Consider the following 22,937-nt stretch of genomic DNA (forward strand, 5'->3'; position numbering starts at 1 on the left):
AGAGGACAAGGTAGTGCCTGTCTCAAAACCCTGCCTTAGACCGGCTGTTAAGAGGAGAAACCTCCCACGCGAAGGTCAGGAGATTGAAGTGGGCAAAGAGACACCAAGGGCACTTAGGATTGTGAAGCACAAGTGTCAGAGGTCAGTTAACATCAAACTCTGTAATGGCGAACAAACGCAGAGTTGCCACCTGTTTGCATGAAAGTTTGTAAAGTTGGGAACTGTCCTGTCAATGTTGTAAAAGCGGTGCGGAAAAGGAGCTGATCAACTCTGACCTAAACCGGACTCCGGTGGAGAAGCACATTGCCGAGGTGGTAATAGTGGAAGCTGTGAGTATAGAACATAGAACAGTACAGCACAGAACAGGCCCTTCGGCCCACGATGTTGTGCCGAGCTTTATCTGAAACCAAGATCAAGCTATCCCACTCCCTATCATCCTGGTGTGCTCCATGTGCCTATCCAATAACCGCTTAAATGTTCCTAAAGTGTCTGACTCCACTATCACTGCAGGCAGTCCATTCCACACCCCAACCACTCTCTGCGTAAAGAACCTACCTCTGATATCCTTCCTGTATCTCCCACCATGAACCCTATAGTTATGCCCCCTTGTGATAGCTCCATCCACCCGAGGAAATAGTCTTTGAACGTTCACTCTATCTATCCCCTTCATAATTTTATAAACCTCTATTAAGTCTCCCCTCAGCCTCCTCCGCTCCAGAGAGAAAAGCCCTAGCTCCCTCAACCTTTCCTCATAAGACCTACCCTCCAAACCAGGCAGCATCCTGGTAAATCTCCTCTGCACTCTTTCCAGCACTTCCACATCCTTCTGATAGTGAGGTGACCATAACCGCACACAATATTCCAAATGTGGTCTCACCAAGGTCCTGTACAGTTGCAGCATAACCCCACGGCTCTTAAACTCCAACCCCCTGTTAATAAAAGCTAAAAAAAGTCTAAAGTATAAATTGAAACCCTGAGACGGTAGTGAAACACGGTGCTAGAGTAGTAATAGTGGCCAGGGGTAGTGAAGTCCCTGCGGTAGAGAGCACACTTTACTAGGAAGTAATCGTGGCCGTACGGTGCCTAAAACACGTTGCCAAGGTGGTAATAGTGACCGGGGTAGTGAAGTCTGCGAAATGGCAGATAATGAAGTAAAGAGGGGATCTGCAGGTTCTCTCATTGAAGTGTACGTGACAGACAGGCAAGCATTAATAAAGAGGATGGAAAAAGATGGCTGGGATACTTCTCAGACCTTAGAGCAGCAGAGAAAGTGGATAGATAAAGAAAAGAGAAACAAGACAAAGAAGATAGGAGTATTGTTAACACATCAGTTAGCTGGTCTAATTGAGCAAGTAGTCGCCTCTACTAAGAAGTGGAGTGAAGATAAAGAAAAGATTAGAGAATTAGAATCCCGAGTGAGGAAACTGGAGAAACAAAACGAGGTTTTAGAAGAAAAGCAATGGAGAGGGAAAACTGTTCCTCTACCTCCTTATGAGTCCACACAACAGGAACCAACTGCTCCTCCAGAGGAGTGGGAAGCGCTAGAACACAACCTAGCACCAGTAACCCAAGGGGGAACAAATGCGCGACCAAAGGCAACTTATCAACCCTTCACCCCAGGTGAGAGACAGCAAATAATGGCCTCCCTGGGTAAATTACAACCTAGAAGCGCAAACACTAAATTCTGGGAAGAATTAGACACAATCTGGGTAGAACACCAATTACACCTGAGAGACGTACACCAGCTGGTCAGAGCAGCCTGTCCAGCGGATAAGTGGAAGCAGGTAGCAGGTGGACCCGCCGCTCCTCCAGCACAGGATTATAATGGGGGACAGTGGACACATGCAGTCGCCCTAACATCAGAGATAGATGCCCAACAGGCACTTTCACCCAGTTTAAAGCAGAGATTCAGAGGGTATTAGGGAATGCTCCCACTAACTGGAGCAGAATTACCACAACAAAACAGTTAAAAGGGGAAGGAGCTTCTGAATATGGGGAACGGTTGTTCCAGGTATATCAAGAGTGCTCAGGACAAGGGAACCCAGGTCGAGGGGATTGAGCGTTCATCCAGGCTTTTAAGGATGGACTCTCCAGCGCTCACCAGGTCATCCTAAAAATGGGAGTGATTATGTCCCAAGATTACGATGAGTTGGTAGAGTGGGCTAGCGGCGTATCGGGAGAAGAGAAATCCCAGACAAGAGCAAGGCTAGAAAGAGTAGCCGCTTACAGTAACGGGAATGGAACAAAGTCTAAACTGACTTGCCACAATTGTGGCCGGCAAGGACACTTTGCGAGGGATTGCGGGGCTCCACGGAAAGGGAACAGATTTGGGAACAGTGGGAAACATTGCAGCCACTGTAATAAATATGGACACACAGAAGCAGTGTGTTGGAATAAGCATGGGAAACCCCCGACCCGATCCATGACCACAGCAGAACCGGAGGAATCACAGGACCTCCGGGGTCAGCAAGATTGACGGTCTGCAGCCCCCATTCACAAGGGTAAGGAGGAGGGAAGGATTTACGTGTCAGCACTAGTAGGGGGCAGGCAATGTGAGATGCTAGTGGACACGGGAGCATCCATATTTGTCACTGACCAACCCTTACCCACTACAAATAAAATGATTTACCTGACCGAGATAGGAGGGAACAAAACACCCGCCTATCTGAGCGAGACCACATTAGTAGAGATAAATAATCTGTATATACCAATGAGATTTTATGTGTGCAAAAATAACGAGGGTACAATAATGGGAAATGATCTGATGAAAGAATATGAGATTCTGATAGACTGTGGAAAGGGAGAATTAATCTGGCCAAGACAGGACGGTCGGAAAACGAGAATAGGGAAACTTACAAGTCACCTCAAAACTATTAGAGTGGCCACAGTCATCACCAGAAATTGGGAATTAGAGACAGGAGGGTTCGGAGACATCTGTGCTTCCGTCCCCGGAGTATGGGCTAAAACAAAGTTAGATACCGGTTTGACTAAAACGGACCCAATAAAGGTACCAGGAGCGGAGCATAAGCCACACCGACAATACCCAATCAAACCAGAGGCAGAGAAAGCTGTAGTGGAGATAGTTAAAGGGTTAGTGGAGAGGGGATTCTGAGAGAAACCACAAGCACCACTAACTCCCCAATATGGCCAGTGAGCAAGCCTGACGGAAGCGAGAGGCTCACGATAGATTGCACCGGACTCAATAAAGTCACGTCCAAGTCGCACCCCATTGTAGCAAGCCCTTCGACAATCCTGAATGGACTGTCACAGGAGCACAAAATATTCACAGTATTGGACATAGCCAATGGATTCTGGTCCTTACCATTGGATCCCGAATCCCAAGACAAATTCGCCTTTACAGTTGGAGACAGACAGTACACTTGGACTCGTTTACCACAGGGATTCCACAACAGCCCCACTATATTCCATCGAGCAATGAGTGACATCCTGAACAGGGTAGAACTGCCAGAGGGTAGTATGATCCTACAATATGTAGACGATATCCTGATAGCTTCGGAGTCCAAGTCAGGACATCAAGAAGCCTTATATTTAGTACTGAATGAATTAAAAACCGCAGGGTTAAAGGTGAGCCCCAAAAAGGCACAAAATGGGAAAACACAGGTCCTATACCTAGGACACCTTATATTCCAAGGACTTAAAGAAATGCCAATAAACCGAAAGAAGGCAGTACAACAAATGCCGCGACCCGTCACCGTAAGAGGGGTCAAAAAGGGGCTAGGACTATTCAACTATAGCCGGAGTTTCATCCCAGAGTTCGCAAAATTAGCAGAACCCATACAAAGACTCGTCAAAGGAGGAAAACCAGCTTTAGATCCCATAGAGTGGGGACCCGAGCAGGAAGAGGCTTACACTAAACTAAAAACAGAACTGATATCAGCCCCTGGACTAGGATTACCCGATTCTAATAAGGCAAAGAGGGAGCGTTCTATTCCGCCGTGGTAACACAGGACCATGGTGACAGAAAGAGACCCATAGTTTATTATTCCACCGCAGAAGGGCTGGTAGTCACCGGACTGCCAAGGTGCATAGCCGCCTTGGATTGCGCCGCCTGGGCTGTAAAGGTTAGCGAGCCAGTAATCATGACAGGGAATATAATCCTTCACACCAAACACACCTTGGTGGAAATGTTGAACACGGGAAAACTAAGGTCAGTCTCAAACATGAGAAGGGCTAAGTGGGAAGCTGTCTTCCTACCTCCAAGCAAGTCCGTGATAATAATAAGGGATACAGGGAATAACCCAGCAGAAGGGATTTTAGACGAAGGAGAACCGCACAATTGTGAAGATATAGACGAAGGAGAGGGTAGGATAAAGGATATACCCTTAATAACAGCTGAGGAGACCCTTTTTGTGGATGGGTCACACATATATGTGGAAGGATCACCCCGAACAGGGTGGGCTGTAGTGAATGACAAATTAGAGACAGTAAGGCCAGAAAGGATTGACGGAGGTCTATCCACGCAAGTGGCAGAACTAGTGGCACTCACACAGGCACTAGAGTTATCTGAAGGTAAAATGGTAAACATCTACACACACAGTCGCTATGCATTTGGAGTCATACATGACAGCATGGGGAAGAAGAGGGTTTATAACCACGGGAGGGACCCCTATTAAGCACCAGCAAAGAATTGAGGCATTATTGAGAGCTAGCGAAAAACCTAGAGAAACCGCAGTAATCAAAATTAAAGCGCACCAGGAAGAGATAACCCAGACTGGTTAAATTTCAAAGGGAACCAAGCCGCAGACAGGACGGCACAGTTAGCCTTAGGACAGGAGACAATTGGCAAGCTGCCAATAGCAGCAACAGACAGACAGGAGGCGAAATAGATATTCGGGACTTACATGAGGATACCTCGAAAGAGGAAAAGGAGAAATGGGAAGCACAGGGAGCAGGCAAAGGGGCTGATAACATTTGGAGACGGGAAGATAAGGTAATAGCACCAGAGTGCATACAAAACACCCTATTGGAACTACACCATGGACACTCACATGTGGGTAGACAGGCCATGATAACTAGTATAGGAAAGGAATGGTGGTGGAAACGAATGAGAAGAGACATAGCCCGACACTGTCACCGATGCGTGACATGCGCACAACACAACCCTGGTAGATCCATAAAAATTAAAATGGGACACCAGCCGAGACCAAAGGGACCCTGGGAACATCTGCAAATAGATTTCACAGGGCCACTACCACAATCCCATGGCAAAACTTATTGTCTGGTTATTATAGACCAGTTCACCAGGTGGGTAGAAGCGTTCCCTACTACAAATTGTATTGCTACCATGGTGGCTAGGAGATTGGCAGAAGAGGTAATCCCTAGATGGGGAGTACCCCGACAAATCGATTCGGACCAAGGGACGCACTTCACCGGAAAGGTGATAAAAACAGTATGCCAATTAATGGGGATAAAACAAAAATTTCACATCCCTTACCACCCACAGAGTTCTGGAATGGTGGAACGTATGATTAGAACACTTAAGAATGCACTAGCTAAGGCCATACAAACATGGGGAAAAATGTGGACAGAGGCATTGCCCACTATACTAATGAGATTAAGAGCTACCACAAACCGGACAACTGGATTAACCCCTTATGAGCTAATGACAGGACGGGCGATGCAATTACCAGAAAGCATCATAACAGGTGGGACCGATGTAGGTCCACTAAAAGATAAAATCAGGAGATATATTTTGGAACTAAGCACCCAACTCAAAGGGATGCGCAAATTGGTAAAAGACAATCAGGAAATAAAAGACGCAGAGAGAGAGCTTGAAATGCTCCCTGACGTCCCAACAGCGGGAAGTCGCGTCCTAGTGAAAACACTACCTGACAAACCAGGGTTTGCACCGAAATGGAATGGGCCATATGAAGTTATAATTAGTGGAGACACCTGTCCCTGTATAGACATAAGAGGGAAAGGTACATGGAAACATTGGACACAGCTAAAATTACACAAGGGAATAAATGAATGACAGAATTAATAAACTAACAGAACTGCTTTCCTCAACATAGGCAAAGACTGCAAGCAAGAACAACTGGCGTGTGCGGGTTGATAGATAATATAACTTGTAAAGATTATATGAATTATAGCGTTAGGTTTGATATTTGATCGTTGCGAATATGTATGTAATCGCGTATGTAACTGTACTACTTTGCGTTGTCGCGACTGTAAATTTAACTGGATTGGAGGATAACGTGTTTTACAAAGCTCACATACACTTACACGGGAATCGAACTGTATGTTATCCGTTAGCACAATCGGTAGAAGCCCTATTTGTAGCCACCTCTGGGTGGACCCCTCATGACTTATATACAGTTTTTGAAGTCCTGGGAAACAGCACTTCAAAAGCACTGGAGACTGTCAACCAAGAAATGGCTGAACTGAGGTTATATGCACAGCAGACACGATACGCAGTGGACTACCAGTTAACACAACAAGGGGGAGTGTGCACAATTATAGGCATTAAATGCATAACCCATGTCACAGACGAGTCTTATAACATTACACAAGTCATCAACAACATCAGAGAACTTGATAGCTTCAGACAGGGCCCCAAGAAAGGAAATAACTTGCTGGAATGGCTAGTAGGGGGGTCCTGGGAATCTTACTCATTTCAATTGTAATTGTCTGTTGTCTAATTGTTGGATGCCTAAAGATCTGCTGCAAGATTATGATGACAAGAATTGTGCCAGGAGCCAGTGTATCCATCGAGGAAGAACCCGTGATGAAGATCGCCGAAGACATCAGAAGAAACGAAGGAGGAAAGAAGAAGATTGAATTATATATATGAATGTATAGTTGTTGGTCTGGGGATTATTAAAGTCATAATCCGGACCAAAAGTGGGGAGTGAAGTGGGAAAAAACATAAAGGTGGGTACATAACACATATAATGGCTGCCTGGCACATAAAAAGTTACCTGGGAAAGAGACATTAAGCAGGCACTGACTGTTAAACCTGTGTTTAATGCTCCCTCCACCCACATTGTCTGTACCTTTAAGACCTGGCTGGCTGTAGGGATTCGCATTCTAATCAGTATTCTGTAACTTGATTTTGTGCACTGTTTGAGAGCACATTTCCATTCCATCTGACGAAGGAGCAGTGCTCCGAAAGCTTATGGTATTTGCTACCAAATAAACCTGTTGGACTTTAACCTGGTGTTGTGAGACTTTTTACTGTGTTCACCCCAGTCCAACACCGGCATCTCCACATCATGATCATGTGTAGGCCAGTCCTTTAGGGAAGGAAATCTGTCATCCTTATCTGATCTGGCCTACATGTGACTCCAAACCCACAGCAATGTGGTTGAATCTTAACTGCCCTCAGGGATGGGCAATAAATGCCCGCTCAGCCAGGGATTCCCAAATCCCATGAATGGAAAAAAACAACTAGGGAAGCACGGCAGATTTCCTTCCCGAAAGGACATGAGTGAACCAGATCAGTTCTTACCACAACCAGCAATGGTTTCATGGTCATCATTAGACTTTTAATTCCAAATTTTTATTTAATTCAGATTTCGCCATCTGCCATGATGGGATTCGAACCCAGGTCCCCAGAGCATTACCCTGGGTCTCTGGATTAGTAGTCCAGTGACAATATCACTATGCCACTTCCTTAAAGGACAATTAGATAACAAAGGACAATTAGATAACTAAGCACAACCATCCCCAAGTGCGAAAGTATGGAGGAATCATTGTAAGACTTTCCCAGTTCATTCTTGAGTGTCTGGAAGGAACTGGGTGAGTCTGTGACTTGGCTGGTTTGGAAATAAACCTGTCTTATGGTACAGCTGAGCTTCAGACTTATTCTTCCTCAACAATGATTGAAATAAGCTGCTGACAGGTCGGTGGCACCAGATTGAATTGTAACTTTCAAAGGGAAATGAGAGATATACTAAAAAAGGAAAAAAATCTTACCAGGCTAAGAGTAGGGGGAGGGGAATTAATGGGATAGCATCTTTCAAAGAGCTAGCAATGGTATGATGGGCTGAATAGCCTCTTCCTGTTGTGTATAATTCTCTGATTCTAAGACGTTCTCTTGTCTGAACCTGCTTAACTAAACCTTGAATATTTGTTGTTTTGTAAACATACAGAAGAGAAAGTCTGAAACCGAAAATGAATTGGAGGAAAAGGAAGCCTCAAAGAATGATCCAGAAATACTGAAGGTGAGTGTCTCCTGCTGAGAGTTCCACAGTGACCAGACACACAATTAAATGAAACCATAAGACAGAGTCACATTCACCAATGATTGGCTATGACTGTTTCCCTCTCTCAGTACATTGGAAAGCCTTGTGTTGAGCTACGACTGGAAGTTTTCTGTTTAAAATACTGCTCTGTCCTCACTTGTGTCCATTCCGGACACCGCACTTTAGAAAAGGATGCGAAGGCACTGGAGAGGATACAGAAAAGATTCCCAAGAATGGTTCTGGGGTGAGCTGTCAAAGTTACAAGGAGAGATGGGAGAAGCTGGGACTGTCTACCTGAGTAAAGAGGTGAAGAGGAGATTTGATAGAGGTCTGAATAGAGTAGAAATTGTTCCCCATTGAAAGGGGCCACGGATTTATGGTGATTGGCAAAGAAAACAAAATCTACATGAGGAAAAACCTTTACACAGAGAGAATGGTAAGATATGGAATGCACTGTCTGAAAGTGTGGTGTAGACAAATTCACACAGAGAGTGCTTAGATCTGGAATGGGATGGGATCCATTTCTTTATTGCTGCCCCTTAGGCCGTGAGACCTATCTGTCGATGTCAGATCACATGAACAAATTGGGGGAGATAATTTTCCCAAAAACATTTTAAGTATCGAATTCACATAAAAACTGGAGTAAATCATGTTGGTTTTTTCAGCGGGAGTTTCAAAATTAATCTCCCACACTGTGCACTGAAGAGTGCACGAACATGAATCCCATTGGAAATCAGTGGGCAGGGCCTATCCCTGCTGGAGAGGCCAGCAGCATAGTGCTGAGTGGGCCACTGCGCATGCGCCGATCTGTCAGCGCTGAGATTGGCACATGCGCAGTAGCCCACACTGCCAACCTCCCGGTCGCTGACCAGCATGATCGCTCCTGCCCCACGACCCCACGTCGTTGACCGTGCGACCCCCCTCCCCCACAGCCCGATCGCTGGCCCTGCGAACATATCTGGGCCAGCCCCGCCTACCCCGATCTCTGACCCCCACCCTCTCAGCAGGCCGCTACGTGCAGCTCCCATCACTGGCCGCCCTCCTGTCACCATGCCTAAATGCGAAATGGCAGCGGGGCCCCCACCAATCTCCCCTCCGGAGGCCCTGCTCCCTCTGGCCCTGCTCCCTTGGCACTGCCCGATGTCTGGTGGGAAGTGTCGGGGTGCCCCCTGGGTATTGCCACTTTGTCCCTTGGGCAGTGCCAGAGGGCCAGACTGGTACTGCCAAGGTGGCAATGTCCTGGGGGCACCCCCCCTTACCTCTGACCCTCTGTGGGCCTCATTTGCCCCCTTCACTCTAGCAGGATCCGTCTGCCAGCTCCCCACAAGTGGGGAGCTATTGTAAACCCCTCCTGGAGTGAACCACTCCTGACAGGTGGGGGGGAGACACTAGCGGGCCCGAAGTCTTCAGTTCCGGGCCCGCTAATGGGATTTGAAATACTTTCAAGTTAGCATTTCCATAATTGATTCAGTTCCACACAGATTTCTGGTGCGGAGCTGACAACACTGGAAATCTGGCTGTTGGAGATGTGCAGAGGCTGTGGTGCCCAGCGGAGAGCCCGCGAAACGACCTCTGCATAAGCAGCACAGAGGGCTGGGAGAATTGCCCCCTTGGTCTTTCATGCTTATTGTTCTTTTACTCCCATAGTGGAGACGGTGGAGTAGTGATAATGTCACTGGACTAGTAATCCAGAGGCCCAGGCTGATGCCCTGGGGACATGGGTTCAAATCCCAACATGGGAACTGGTGGAATTTAAATTCAGTTAATAAATCTGGATTATAAAACTTATCTCAGTAATGGTGATGACAACTATCATCCAAAACTCATCTGGTTCACTTTGTGGAAGGGGCATTTACGGGGCTTTTAGATACGCACGTGAATATGCAAGGAATAGAGGGATATGGACCAAGCGTAGGAGGAAGGGATTAGTTTAATTTGGTGTCATGTTCGGCACAACACCATGGGTCAAAGGACCTGTTCCTGTGCTGTATTGTTCTATGTTCTATGAAATCTGCCGTTCTTACCCAGTTGGCCTACATGTGACTCCAGACCACATCAATGTGGGAGATTCTGATTGCTCCCAGAAATGGCCAGGCTAATTGAAACCAACTTCACCATGAAAGAATAAATTTTTAAAATTTGGGTATTGATCACTGTTTGGCAGTTTCAAGGTCACTATTACTGATATTTGCATTTTACTTCAGATTTAAGTCAATAGGTAACCAATCAGCATCATTTTCCCCTACGTGTGTTATTTCAAAGATACTTTATTGGCTGTAAAGCTTTGGGATGTCCTGAGGTAGGGAAACGCACTTTATAAATGTAGACCTTCATTGAAATGATGTTGGATTTGGGTTTATTTACAGAGCGCGTCATTGGATATCATTGATATCGGAAAAGGCTTGAAGATGCAGACGGAGAGACCTCACTTAGTGAGTCTGGGACGTGGGAGACTCAGTATTGCTATTACACTGCTGCCTATCAATGAAGGTATGAAACAGCTACCTGGAAACTCTTAATAAATCCCAATTCTCCACCTGGCTTGTATAAAGCAGTAACCTCGAATGCATTGACATGTTTTAGAATACAAAGGAATTCATACAATCCCTACAATGCAGAATGAAGCTATTTGGCTCATGGACTCTGCACCGACTTTAAAACAGAGCATCCCATCCAGGCCCTATCCCTGTAACCCCACGCATTTTTTACCCCACTAATCCACACATCTTTGGACTGTGGAGGAAACCAAAGCACCCGGAGGAAACCCACGCAGACACGGGGAGCACATGCAAACTCCACATGGACAGTGACCCAAGGCCATAACCCTCAACTCTCTTGGTGGTCAAAAATCTGTCTAATTCGGTTTCACCGACATAGAAACTAGAAGCAGGGGTAGGTCATTCGGCCCTTCAGGCCTGCTCCACCATTCATCTTGATTATGGCTCATCGTCAAATTCAATATCCTGATCTCCCTTACCTCCCATATCCCTTGATCCCTTAAGCCCCATGAGCTATATCTAATTTCTTCTTGAAATCAGACAATGTTTTGGCCTCAACTACATTCTGTGGTCGTGAATTCCACACATTCACCATCCTCTGGGTGAATACATTTCTCCTCGCCTCAGTTCTAAAAGGTTTATCCCGTGTCCTCAAACTATGACCCCTAGTTCTGGACTCCCCCACCATTGGGAACATTCTTTCTGAATCCAACCTGTCTAATCTTGTTAGAATTTTATCAGTTCCTATGAGATCCCCTCTCACTCTTCTAAACGCCAGTGATTATAATCCTAAGCGACTTAGTCTCTCCTCATATGACAGACTTGCCATCCCAGGAATCAGCCTGGTAAACTTTCGCTGTACTCACTCTATAGCAAGGACATCCTTCCTCAGATAAGGACACCAAAACTGCTCACAATATTCAGTGATCCAGCCTCCACTGCTCACTGGTGGAGAGAATTCTACAGACTAATGACCCTCTGAGAGAAAGCATTCCTCTTCATCTCTGCCTCAAAGGGGAGACTACTTATTTTTAAACTGTGTCCCTTAATTCTAGTCTCTCCCACAAATGGAAATATCCTCACTGTATCCAACCTATCCAGTCCCCTCAGGATTGTATACGTTTCAGTAAGACAACCTCTCATTCTGCTAAACTCCAATGGGTACAGGCTCAAACCTGTAGGCTAAAGGTAAATTATTATATTCTTGAGAGAGAATCCTGGAATAATTCAACCTTTGAAATTAAGAAATGAAAGGAAGGTTACGGGGCCCTTTGTCTTGATGGCTGCGCAGATTCCCGTTGGCCAACCTGGGTTATCGAATGTTGATGGTTTTTGTATAGTTATCTTTGAATTTGGTCGGTGAAGCCTACCGAGAGGTTGTTAGTGGATCTCCAGAGATAATGATGTGTAAGTTTCTCCGAAACTGCCAGATAGCTTATTTTGTTTGGAGTCACAGACAGACATTGATTCAGCCATTTTAAGGATTTTAAATATTTTTAGAAATAACCACAAGTATATATATCAGTTCTGTCGAAGGATCATTTGGACTATTTATTAAATAAATAAAGGGCAGAACGGTGGTTAGCACTGCTGCCTCACAGCGCCAGGGACCCGGATTCGATTCCATCCTTGGGTCACTGTCTGTGTGGAGTTTGCACGTTCTCCCTGTGGCCGCGTGGGTTTCCTCTGGGTGCTCCGATTTCCTCCCACACTCTAATGCAGGTTATGTGGATTGACCATGCTAACTTGTCTCTTAGTGTCCGAATATGTGTAGGGGGATTAACGAGGTAAATGCATGTGGCTAAGGGGTTAGGTCCCGGGTAAGGTACTCTGTCAGAGAGTTGGTGCAGACTCGATGGGATGAATGGCCGCCTTCTGCACTGGTAGGATTCTGTTCAACTTTTCTTCATAAGATAACCCGCCCATCCCAGCAATGAGGTGGCTGACCCTTTTCTGAACTGCTTCTAATGCAATTATATCTGTTTTCAAATGAGATCACAACTATACATAATGTGGTCTCACCAATGGCCCTGTACATAGAACATAGAACAGTACAGCACAGAACAGGCCCTTCGGCCCACGATGTTGTGCCAAGCTTTATCTGAAAGCAAGATCAAGCTATCCCACTCCCTATCATCCTGGTGTGCTCCATGTGCCTATCCAATAACCGCTTAAATGTTCCTAAAGTGTCTGACTCCACCAACCCTGCAGGCAGCCCATTCCACACCCCAACCACTCTCTGCGTAAAGAACCTTCCTCTGATATCCTTCCTATATCTCCCACCATGAACCCTATAGTTATGCCCCCTTGTAATAGCTCCATCCACCCGAGGAAATAGTCTTTGAATGTTCACTCAATCCCCTTCATAATTTTATAAACCTCTATTAAGTCTCCCCTCAGCCTCCTCCGCTCCAGAGAGAACAGCCCTAGCTCCCTCAACCTTTCCTCATAAGACCTACCCTCCAAACCAGGCAGCATCCTGGTAAATCTCCTCTGCACTCTTTCCAGCGCTTCCACATCCTTCTTATAGTGAGGCGACCAGAACTGCACACAATATTCCAAATGTGGTCTCACCAAGGTCCTGTACAGTTGCAGCATAACCCCACGGCTCTTAAACTCCAACCCCCTGTTAATAAAAGCTAACACACTATAGGCCTTCTTCACAGCTCTATCCACTTGAGTGGCAACCTTTAGAGATCTGTGGATATGGACCCCAAGATCTCTCTGTTCCTCCACAGTCTCCAGAACCCTACCTTTGACCCTGTAATCCACATTTAAATTAATCCTACCAAAATGAATCACCTCACATTTATCAGGGTTAAACTCCATTTGCCATTTCTCAGCCCAGCTTTGCATCCTATCTATGTCTCTTTGCAGCCTACAACAGCCCTCCACCTCATCCACTACTCCACCTCATCCACTACTCCACCAATCTTGGTGTCATCAGCAAATTTACTGATCCACCCTGGAGTAAAACTTCCCTTATTTGTATTCCATTTCTCTCACAGTAAAGACCAACATTCTTTACTGTACCTGCACGCTAACATTCTATGATTCATGTACCAGGACACCCAGATCCCTCTGTATCTGAGTTCTCCCATCTCTCTCCATTGAAATAATATATGATTTTATGTTCTTCTGACCAAAATGGACAAGTTCACATTTCCCCAAATAATCTACAATCTGCCAAACCTTTGTTCACTCACTTAACCTATCCATCTTTCTTTACTTCCTCATAACTTACTTTTCTTCCTATCTTGATATCATCAGCAAATTTAGCGACCATCTTTTAACTCCCTTCATCCAAATCATTGATGTGGATTGTAAATAGTTGAGGTCCCAGCACTGCTGTCTGTGATATTCGACTAGTTACAGCTTGCTAACCTGAAAATGACCCACTTAACCTGAAATTACTTCCTGTTAATTAACCAAGCCTTCATCCTTGCTGATATGTTACTCCCAACACCATGTGCTCTTATCTTGCCAGACCGGGTAAGGACAGCAGATTTCCCTCAAAGGACATTAGTGAACCAGATGGATTTTTCGAACAGTCGATGATAGTTGTCATTACCATTACTAAGACTAGCTTTATATTCCAGATTTATGAATTGAATTTATATTCCACCGGCTGCTGTGGTGGGATTTGAACCCATGTCCCCAGAACATTGGCCTGAGCCTTTGGATTACTAACCCAATGGTAACATTACTGCTACATCACATTCACATGGGAGTGAACTGATCAAGGACATTTGGCCAGCTCTCTCTGACCATATTCCTGTCTCAGAGTTACAAAGCCAATGTACTTAGTGGACAGGGCAAACCCATCTCCTTGCTTGCTCCAAAAACCTATTCAAATTGGATCCAATTCATGGTCCTCACAAGAGAGACAAGAGCTGACAAGAAAAGGCATTGCACCCCATATTGGGCTTGATCTGACATTTGACCTTAGTCAAAAGGCTGAGAATGTTTGACTGGCTGACATTTGATAAAGAGACATGACCAGAACTATCCCGTTGAAGGTTGATATTCAGTTAAATCTCTGGAAGTGGTGGATCAGTTTAAACAAAACTGAATTCTGCAGGCTGATGAGATGAATCCTTGCTCTATATTGAGTTGCCTCATTGCAGACAGGGTGTATGTAGGGGTTACAATAAAGGCCAGCTCCCCTGGGTTAGGGAGGGGAGAGTCAGCAAGGAGGGTCCCAACTCTTGCTCACCAGCTGTGGTTCTGACAGCGAGGAGCAGAACAGGCTGTTCTGCTTGTTACAAACTTCCTACAGAGTTTGATTAACTTGGGAAGCAGATGACCAGCTTTTACTCCTTTATTTTCTCTGTGTGTGTGTGAGGGTCTGTGTGTGTGAGGGTGTGTGTGTGTGAGGGTCTGTGTGTGAGGGTGTGTCTGTGTGTGTGTCTCTCTGCTGTAAACAACCTCAGAATGAAGAACAACAGCGACTGAAGATTTGTGCCGTATCTAAATTGAATCGTGGTTTGACTTTATACTGACATCGTCTTCACTCCAGATGCAGCAGTGGGCAGGAGGTAATGATTGAAAACAGATTGGTGTTGATTTCAAGGTTAGGGCTCATAATATTGAATATGGACATAAAAATCACAGTTGTTTCTAATGTTATAAAATTCCACAAGTTTTGATGTAAAACCGATGAGTTCAATCAAGAAGGGAAGTTTTTCAAAATTAATTTATGTATGTATTTACATTGCTGGCTATACCAGTGATTTATTTATTTGCTTACATTGCTGGCTGGTCAGCATTTATTGCCCATCCCTAGTTGCCCTTGGTGGTGAGCTGCCTTCTTGAACCGCTGTACTCCATGTGGTGTAGGTACACCCACAATGCTGTTAGGGAGGGAATTCCAGGATCTTGACCCAGCGACAGTGAAGGAACGGTGATATATTTCCAGGTCAGGATGGTGTATGACTTGGAGGGGAATTTTCAGGAAGTGGTGTTCCCAAACATCTGCTGCCCTTGTCCTTCTAGATGGTAGTGGTTGTGGGTTTAGAAGGTGCTGCACAAAAAACCTTGGTGAGTTCCTGCAGAGTATCTTGTAGATGATACACACGGCTACCAGTGTATCGGTGGCGGAGGGATTGAATATTTGTGGGATGGGATGCCAATAAGTGGGCTGCTTTGTCCTGGATGGTGTTGAGCTTCTTGAGTGTTGTTGGAACTGTACTCAACCAGGCAAATGGAGAGTATTCCATCACACTCCTGACTTGTGTTTTGTCGATGATGGACAGGCTTTGGGGAGTCAGGAGATGAGTTAATCTCTGCACAATTCTGAGCCTTTGACTTGCTCTTGCAGTCCTGGTATTTATATGGCTAGTCCAATTCAGTTTCTGGTCAATGGTACCCTCCTGGCTGTTGATAATGGAGGATTCGACAATGGTAATGCATTTGAATGTCAATATGCTATAAAATGTTCTTGTCCACATGGGGATATTAGCAGGTTGTTCTGTTCTTTCCAGAATCCGTGTAAATCCATGGAGGGGGTCACCTGACTCCATAGAACACCCCTGTCTCTAAAACGGGATAATAGAGAGTAGGAGACTGACGGGTGATCTTATAGAGGTGTATAAGATCATGAGAGGCATTGATAGGGTGAATGCATTCAGGGTTGGGGAATCGAGAACTAGAGGGCATAGGTTTAAGAGGGGAAAGAATTAATGGGAATCTGAGGAGCAACCTTTTTACACAGAGGGTGGTACATATGAGGATAGAGTTGCCGGAGGAAGTGGTTGAGGCAGGGACATTGACAACATTTAAAAGGCATTTGGATAGATACGTAGGTAGCAATGGTTTAGAGGGATGTGGGACAAATGCAGGCAAATGGGGTTAGCTTAGATAGGCATTTTGGTCAGCATGGACCAGTTTGCCGTACATTCTATGATTCTATAAATGGACAAACTATACAGAGGACACAAAGTTAAAAGTACAGGAGAGATGCCAATTTGTATCATCTCTTGTTTTTGTTGTTTACTCTGAGTGATCTCTGTGTTTATGTTGAAACTTGGTGAGGGAAGTGGGTGGAATATCTGCCTGTGACTCCCACAGGGCTACCGGGGTCTTGTGAATTTCCAACATCTATCTTCTGGTTTAACTTCCTCCTTGGTCTCCTCATCTCACTCACCTCATCCCTCCTCGAAACTCTCTGCTCCTTTGACTCTTGCCTCTTGTGCAGTCCCACTCTCTTCCATCCCTCTAAGCCCCTATATCCAGGAAAATGCCTCCTGAACCATTCTGCCTCTCTCTCTATCATTTAGATCCTCTTGGAAATCAGCCAACTTCTACAATCTCCCTCTTTCTCTTGGCCTCCATTTCTACCTGATTTCACTGCTATGAAGCGTCTCGGGGCACCTCTCTGCATGACAGCTGCTCCATCAATGCGAATTCCTCCCAATATTAATCAATCATCTTTCTTAGTTCTTCATTTTCTTGGAATTGTTGACAGTTGTTTGCCATAATCTTGCTGCCGTTCACACCAGCGAGATCTTATGGGCCTGCCAATGGTGCACTCCTGCTGCGAGTTTCCCAGCAGCATTCAACAGGAAACCCCATTGACAATGGCGGGATCATAAGGTTCTTCCACCAGTAAGTGACACACCACCTCCCAGTGCCGCGAAATACACCGCAGAGGGGGAGGAAAATTCGCCCGTTTAATTTGTAGTACAAACATCACGTGAGGATGGCACGGTGGCACAGTGGTTAGCACTGCTGCCTCTCAGCACCAGGGAACTGATTCTATTCCAGATTTGGGTCATGTCTGTGTGGAGTTTGTACATTCTCCCTGTGTCTGCATGGCTTTTCTCTGGGTGCTCCAGTTTGCTCCACAGTCCAAAGATGTGCAGGTTAGGAGGATTGATCATGGTAAATGTGTGGGGTTACAGGAATAGAGCGAGGGTGGGGTGGGGGGTGGGGGGGAGGGGTGGAGTTGGGGGTCCTGGGTAAGATGTTCTTTCAGACTCGATGGGCCGAATGGCATCCTTTGCAGTGTACGGATTCTATGACAATGTTACACTTATCTTGATTGGTCTCAACCTCTTCACAGAGAGAGTAGTGAGACATTGGAGTAGATGAGGTGAATTGCATTGCTGAGAAAACTGGGTAAGGAGCTGAGGGAGAAAGGGACAGAAGTACCGACCAGGCGATAGGGTGAGATGAAGTAAGGTGGAAAGAGGCGCGTGTGTAGTATCAGTATGAACCAGTTGGGCCAATGGTCTGTTTCTGTGCTCTATGTTCTATCGAGAGCGCAGTGCTATGGAGTAATAGTTGGAAGATGTGTGCAACATGTGTTTGAGACAGACTGAGAATCACCTCAGCACTAACATTGCAACCAATGTGCTGGCACCTGGATTGAGAATTCCAGACAAATTGTCCGGAATATAATGGTTTGTTTCTGATTCTCAGGTAAGACCAGGATTGGCACGGAAGATGCTCCAGTACCTCAGGACATTATATTACAAGGGGAAGATGTGGAAGCTGAGCATTGCTACATCGAAAATAGGAAAGGGCAGATCAAGCTGTACCCCTGTGGAAACTGCTGTACCATGGATGGGCTTCCAGTAAAAGAACCCACTCAATTGACACAAGGTAGGTGCAGTTTTGCTCATCTAATCTTCAATTGTCATTGGCATATTATTTTGAAATATGACGGGTCTGTGTGCCATGTGCAGGCGGGCGTGCCGGGCGTGCCAGGCCGGGCGAGCATTCCGGGCTGGCGAGTCTGCCGGGTTGGCGGGTGTGTGCAGTGAGCAGCTCCAGTTGCAGCATGGGTAACGCTCTTGTCACTCTTGAACTCCAAATCCTTATTGGAGATCTGCTAATAGAAATCTGTAACTGTTGGAAATAATTCCAATCCCCTGAATCATCATGAGTAAAGACCAAAAATTGCTTTGGTTCCCTGATTCACGTCATTCAGTTGTACATAAATAGGCATGTTGTCAGCAGAGTTAGTGTTTATAAAGAAGAGTTGAACATTGCTGTGTATCGGTTTCCGTGGGTAGAATTTGACGTTGCTCGGGTGGATGTGTGCCTGACCCGCAAGTGTGTGAAATCACGCAAAAGGATGCTGGACATGTGTCTCGACGACACTGCACGCTCGAGTAATATTGCAGTTCGTGTGTGCGAGAGTCAGAAGTGCATCCATGGACAATCCAGCAAGCAATTTAGCCCATTAAAGGGCGAATTAAACACGGGTTAAAGTGGCCCATCTGTTTTTATGGTTGGTGGGTGGGTGAATTGCCCGGGTGGCCTTTACGTTTTAGCTTCAACTTCGATCCAGGATAAACTGTTGGGGCTGAAATAAAATTAAGAAGGATGCGTGAGAACTGAGGTTTGTGTTTGAATGTGCTGCCTGGACACACTCTATGCAGTGTTTTTCCAACGCTATTTACTTTTACCAGGTTTTCAGCTTCCTGAGACAGCTCCGCAATGACTGTTCCCTTGAGGGAACACATTGGAAATGCCAGCCCGCATCCTCCCGTTTCTCAGTGAATATCGTTTTCTCAAGAATATAAAATTGTCTCAATAATAGTGACCCTGAAACTATCATCAAAAAACTCTATCTGGTTTTTCTTTAGGGAAGGAAATCTGTCAGTCCGGCTAACAAGTGACTCTAGACCAACAGTCATAGAATCCCTACAGTGCAGAAGAGGCCATTCAGCCCATCGAATTTGTACTGACTCTCTGACAGATTACCTTACCCAGACCCTTTCCTCCACCCTATCCCCATAACCCCACACATTCACCCCGCTAAACCCCCATAACCTACACATCATTGGGCACTAAGGGACAATTTAGCATGGCCAATCCACCTAACCTGTACATCTTTGGAGTATGGGAAGAAACCGGAGCACCCAGAGGAAACCCACACAGACATGGGGGGAACATGCAAACTCCACACAGTCACCCAAGGCTGGAATTGAACCCGGGTCCCTGGCACTGTGAGGTAGCAGTGCTATCCACTGTGCCACCCCAAGTTGACTCGTGGCTGTCCTTTGAAATTGCCAAGCAAGGCACTCAGTTCAAGGGCAATTAGGGAGGGGCAACAAATGCTGGCAATGCCCACATCTCATGAATGAATAAAAAGAATGTCCGCTGCCCTCTCGTTCTCATAACCAGTGGCATCCAGAATTAGATGGAATTGTTGAGGCCTTATCAATCATAGAAACCCAACAGCACAGAAAGAGGCCATTCGGCCCATCGAGTCTGCACCGACCACAATCCCACCTAGGCCCTAGCCCCATATCCCTACATATTTACCCACTAATCCCTCTAACCTACGCATCTCAGGACACTAAGGGGCAATTTAGCATGGCCAATCAACCTAACCCGCACATCTTTGGACTGTGGGAGGAAACCGGAGCACCCGGAGGAAACCCACGCAGACACGAGGAGAACGTGCAAACTCCACACAGACAGTGACCCAAGCCGGGAATCGAATCCAGGTCCCTGGAGCTGTGAAGCAGCAGTGCTAACCACTGTGCTACCGTGCCACCCAATGATTTATAAATGTTTGACACAGCTTCCTGGTTTTTTTGTACTATTAACAAAGTCACAGATCTCAAATGTTTTTTAACAACGGTCTCAACCTGTCCTCCCACATTCAATCACGTGTACATACAACCCCCCCACCCCCCCTGCCCAGGTCTGTTGGTACAGCCCCTGTACAATTTACAGGAAGTATTGAGCAAGCTGGAGATGACCTGCAAAGTGAGAGTACAAATTATGAGGCCAGAATTCGGTAAATTGGTTAATGCCTCTGTGCAGAGATTCTACACAAATGTGAATTTCTGCAGTAATTTCTACCAGTTCCTTTTGGAAAGGAAGCCATTTGAGATTTATTGCAAGGAATGATTTCATTTCCCAGCAATCCTTCCTTGGAAAAACAGCCACATCTCTCCCCCACCTCCCCCCCCCCCCCCCCCCCGCCCCCGGCCTTGTTCAGGGGGATTTCCTCTGCAGTTATGTGTGAATCTCCGTGCCAATCATTTCAAACCACTCGGGAAGGAAGAGATGTGATTGTTTATACAGCAATCTCGCCTTCCAATAGAGAGGAGACTGCTACAAAGTCTTAGGTCACCTTTAATCTCCAGCTGAGAAGCTAGAAGTTGCACTTAAAATTCGTTTGTGAGATGTGTAATTATGACCTCGTGGTTACAGCAGCCTAACGATAAGGTATTAATTCCCATTTGATTGTAACTTTGAATTCAAGAGACCTCTGTGTACCGGTGCAAGCCAATAAACATTAAACCTACCTGATTGTTGTAAAAACACAACTCGTTCAGTAATATCGTGCAAGGAAGGGAACATGCACCCCCTCCCCCCCATCAGCCTGGGCATCTAGTGTCAGCAGCTCTGCAGACTTGAAGGTGTAATGAATTGCAGTGCTGTCCCGTTGGAGGGAGGCATCTCTTGGATGTGACTTCTTGGGCAGATGTGAAAGATCCCATGTCAGGACTTTGAAGAAGACATTTATACCTCGAGCTGTATTACTAAAACAGATCATTTGATCATTTCTCACTTGCTATTTGTGAGATCTTGCTGTGTGAAAATTGATTCTTGTGCTTTCTTACAATACATTTAAAGGATGCTATTGGCTGTGAAGCACTTTGGAATGCCCTGACATTGTGAAAGGTGCTACGTAAATGCACGTCTGCCTTTCTGTGTGACTCCAATCTCACAGTATTTCTGCTGTCCCAACTGTCAATAACTTGATGTTTAGAGATTTACCAGGATGCTGCCTGGTTTGGAGGGTAGGTCTTATGAAGAAAGGTTGAGGGAGCTAGGGCTGTTCTCTCTGGAGCGGAGGAGGCTGAGGGGAGACTTAATAAAGGTTTATAAAATGATGAAGGGGATAGATAGAGTGAACGTTCAAAGACTATTTCCTCGGGTGGATGGAGCTATTACAAGGGGGCATAACTATAGGGTTCATGGTGGGAGATATAGGAAGGATATCAGAGGTAGGTTCTTTACGCAGAGAGTGGTTGGTGTGTGGAATGGACTGCCTGCAGTGATAGTGGAGTCAGACACTTTAGGAACATTTAAGCGGTTATTGGATAGGCACATGGAGCACAGCAGGGTGATAGGGAGTGGGATAGCTTGATCTTGGTTTCAGATAAAGCTCGGCACAACATCGTGGGCCGAAGGGCCTGTTCTGTGCTGTACTGTTCTATGTTCTATGTTTGAATATGAGTTCTAGGTAAATACAGCGTGTTTCACTCTTGATGCCCTCAATGGCAATTATGAAAGGGCAATAATTGTGGCTGTGGCAGCCACATCCCGTAAAGCTTATTTAGTTTATTTATTAGTGTCACAAGTAGGCTTACATTAACACTGCAATAAAATTACTTGAAAATCCCATAATCGCCACACAGCGGTGCCTGTTCGGGTACACTGAGGGAGAATTTAGCATAACCAATGCACCAAACCAGCATGTCTTTCGGACTTTGGTAGGAAACCCATGCAGACTTGGGGAGAATGTGCAGACACCACATGGACAGTGAGCCAAGTCAGGAATCAAACTGGCCCCTGGCGCTGTGAGGCAACAGTGCTAAGCACTGTGAAACCACCTCAAAGAATGTAGATTATTGCAATGTAGAATCCTTAAATGCACAGGCACTCGTGTATGTCTGTGTGTGTGTGTATGCCTGTGTGTGTATGCTGTATGTGTGTGTGTGTGCTGTATGTCTGTGTGTGTGTGCTGTATGTCTGTGTGTGTGTGTGCTGTATGTCTGTGTGTGTGTGTGCTGTATGTCTGTGTGTGTGTGCTGTATGCCTGTGTGTGTGTGTGCTGTATGTCTGTGTATGTGTGTGCTGTATGCCTGTGTGTGTGTGTGCTGTATGTCTGTGTGTGTGTGTGCTGTATGTCTGTGTGTGTGTGCTGTATGTCTGTGTGTGTGTGTGCTGTATGTCTGTGTGTGTGTGTGCTGTATGTCTGTGTGTGTGTGCTGTATGCCTGTGTGTGTGTGCTGTATGCCTGTGTGTGTGTGCTGTATGCCTGTGTGTGTGTGCTGTATGTCTGTGTGTGTGTGTGCTGTATGTCTGTGTGTGTGTGCTGTATGTCTGTGTGTGTGTGTGCTGTATGTCTGTGTGTGTGTGTGCTGTATGCCTGTGTGTGTGTGCTGTATGGCTGTGTGTGTGTGCTGTATGTCTGTGTGTGTGTGTGCTGTATGTCTGTGTGTATGTGTGCTGTATGTCTGTGTGTGTGTGCTGTATG

General features: G+C 45.8%; 1 protein-coding gene across 1 annotated transcript in view; it reads left to right on the forward strand.

The window, feature by feature from the left end:
- Positions 1 to 22,937, forward strand: part of LOC144506253 (pleckstrin homology-like domain family B member 2) — a 193,067-nt gene that overhangs the window by 67,549 nt on the left and 102,581 nt on the right. Inside the window, exons 3-5 of the mRNA XM_078232114.1 lie at positions 8,115 to 8,186; positions 10,574 to 10,697; positions 18,128 to 18,310. Coding sequence (XP_078088240.1) covers positions 8,115 to 8,186; positions 10,574 to 10,697; positions 18,128 to 18,310 — 379 coding nt within the window. The remainder of the gene's footprint in view (positions 1 to 8,114; positions 8,187 to 10,573; positions 10,698 to 18,127; positions 18,311 to 22,937) is intronic.

This window comes from Mustelus asterias, chromosome 17, assembly GCF_964213995.1.
Source record: "Mustelus asterias chromosome 17, sMusAst1.hap1.1, whole genome shotgun sequence".
NCBI lineage: Eukaryota > Metazoa > Chordata > Chondrichthyes > Carcharhiniformes > Triakidae > Mustelus > Mustelus asterias.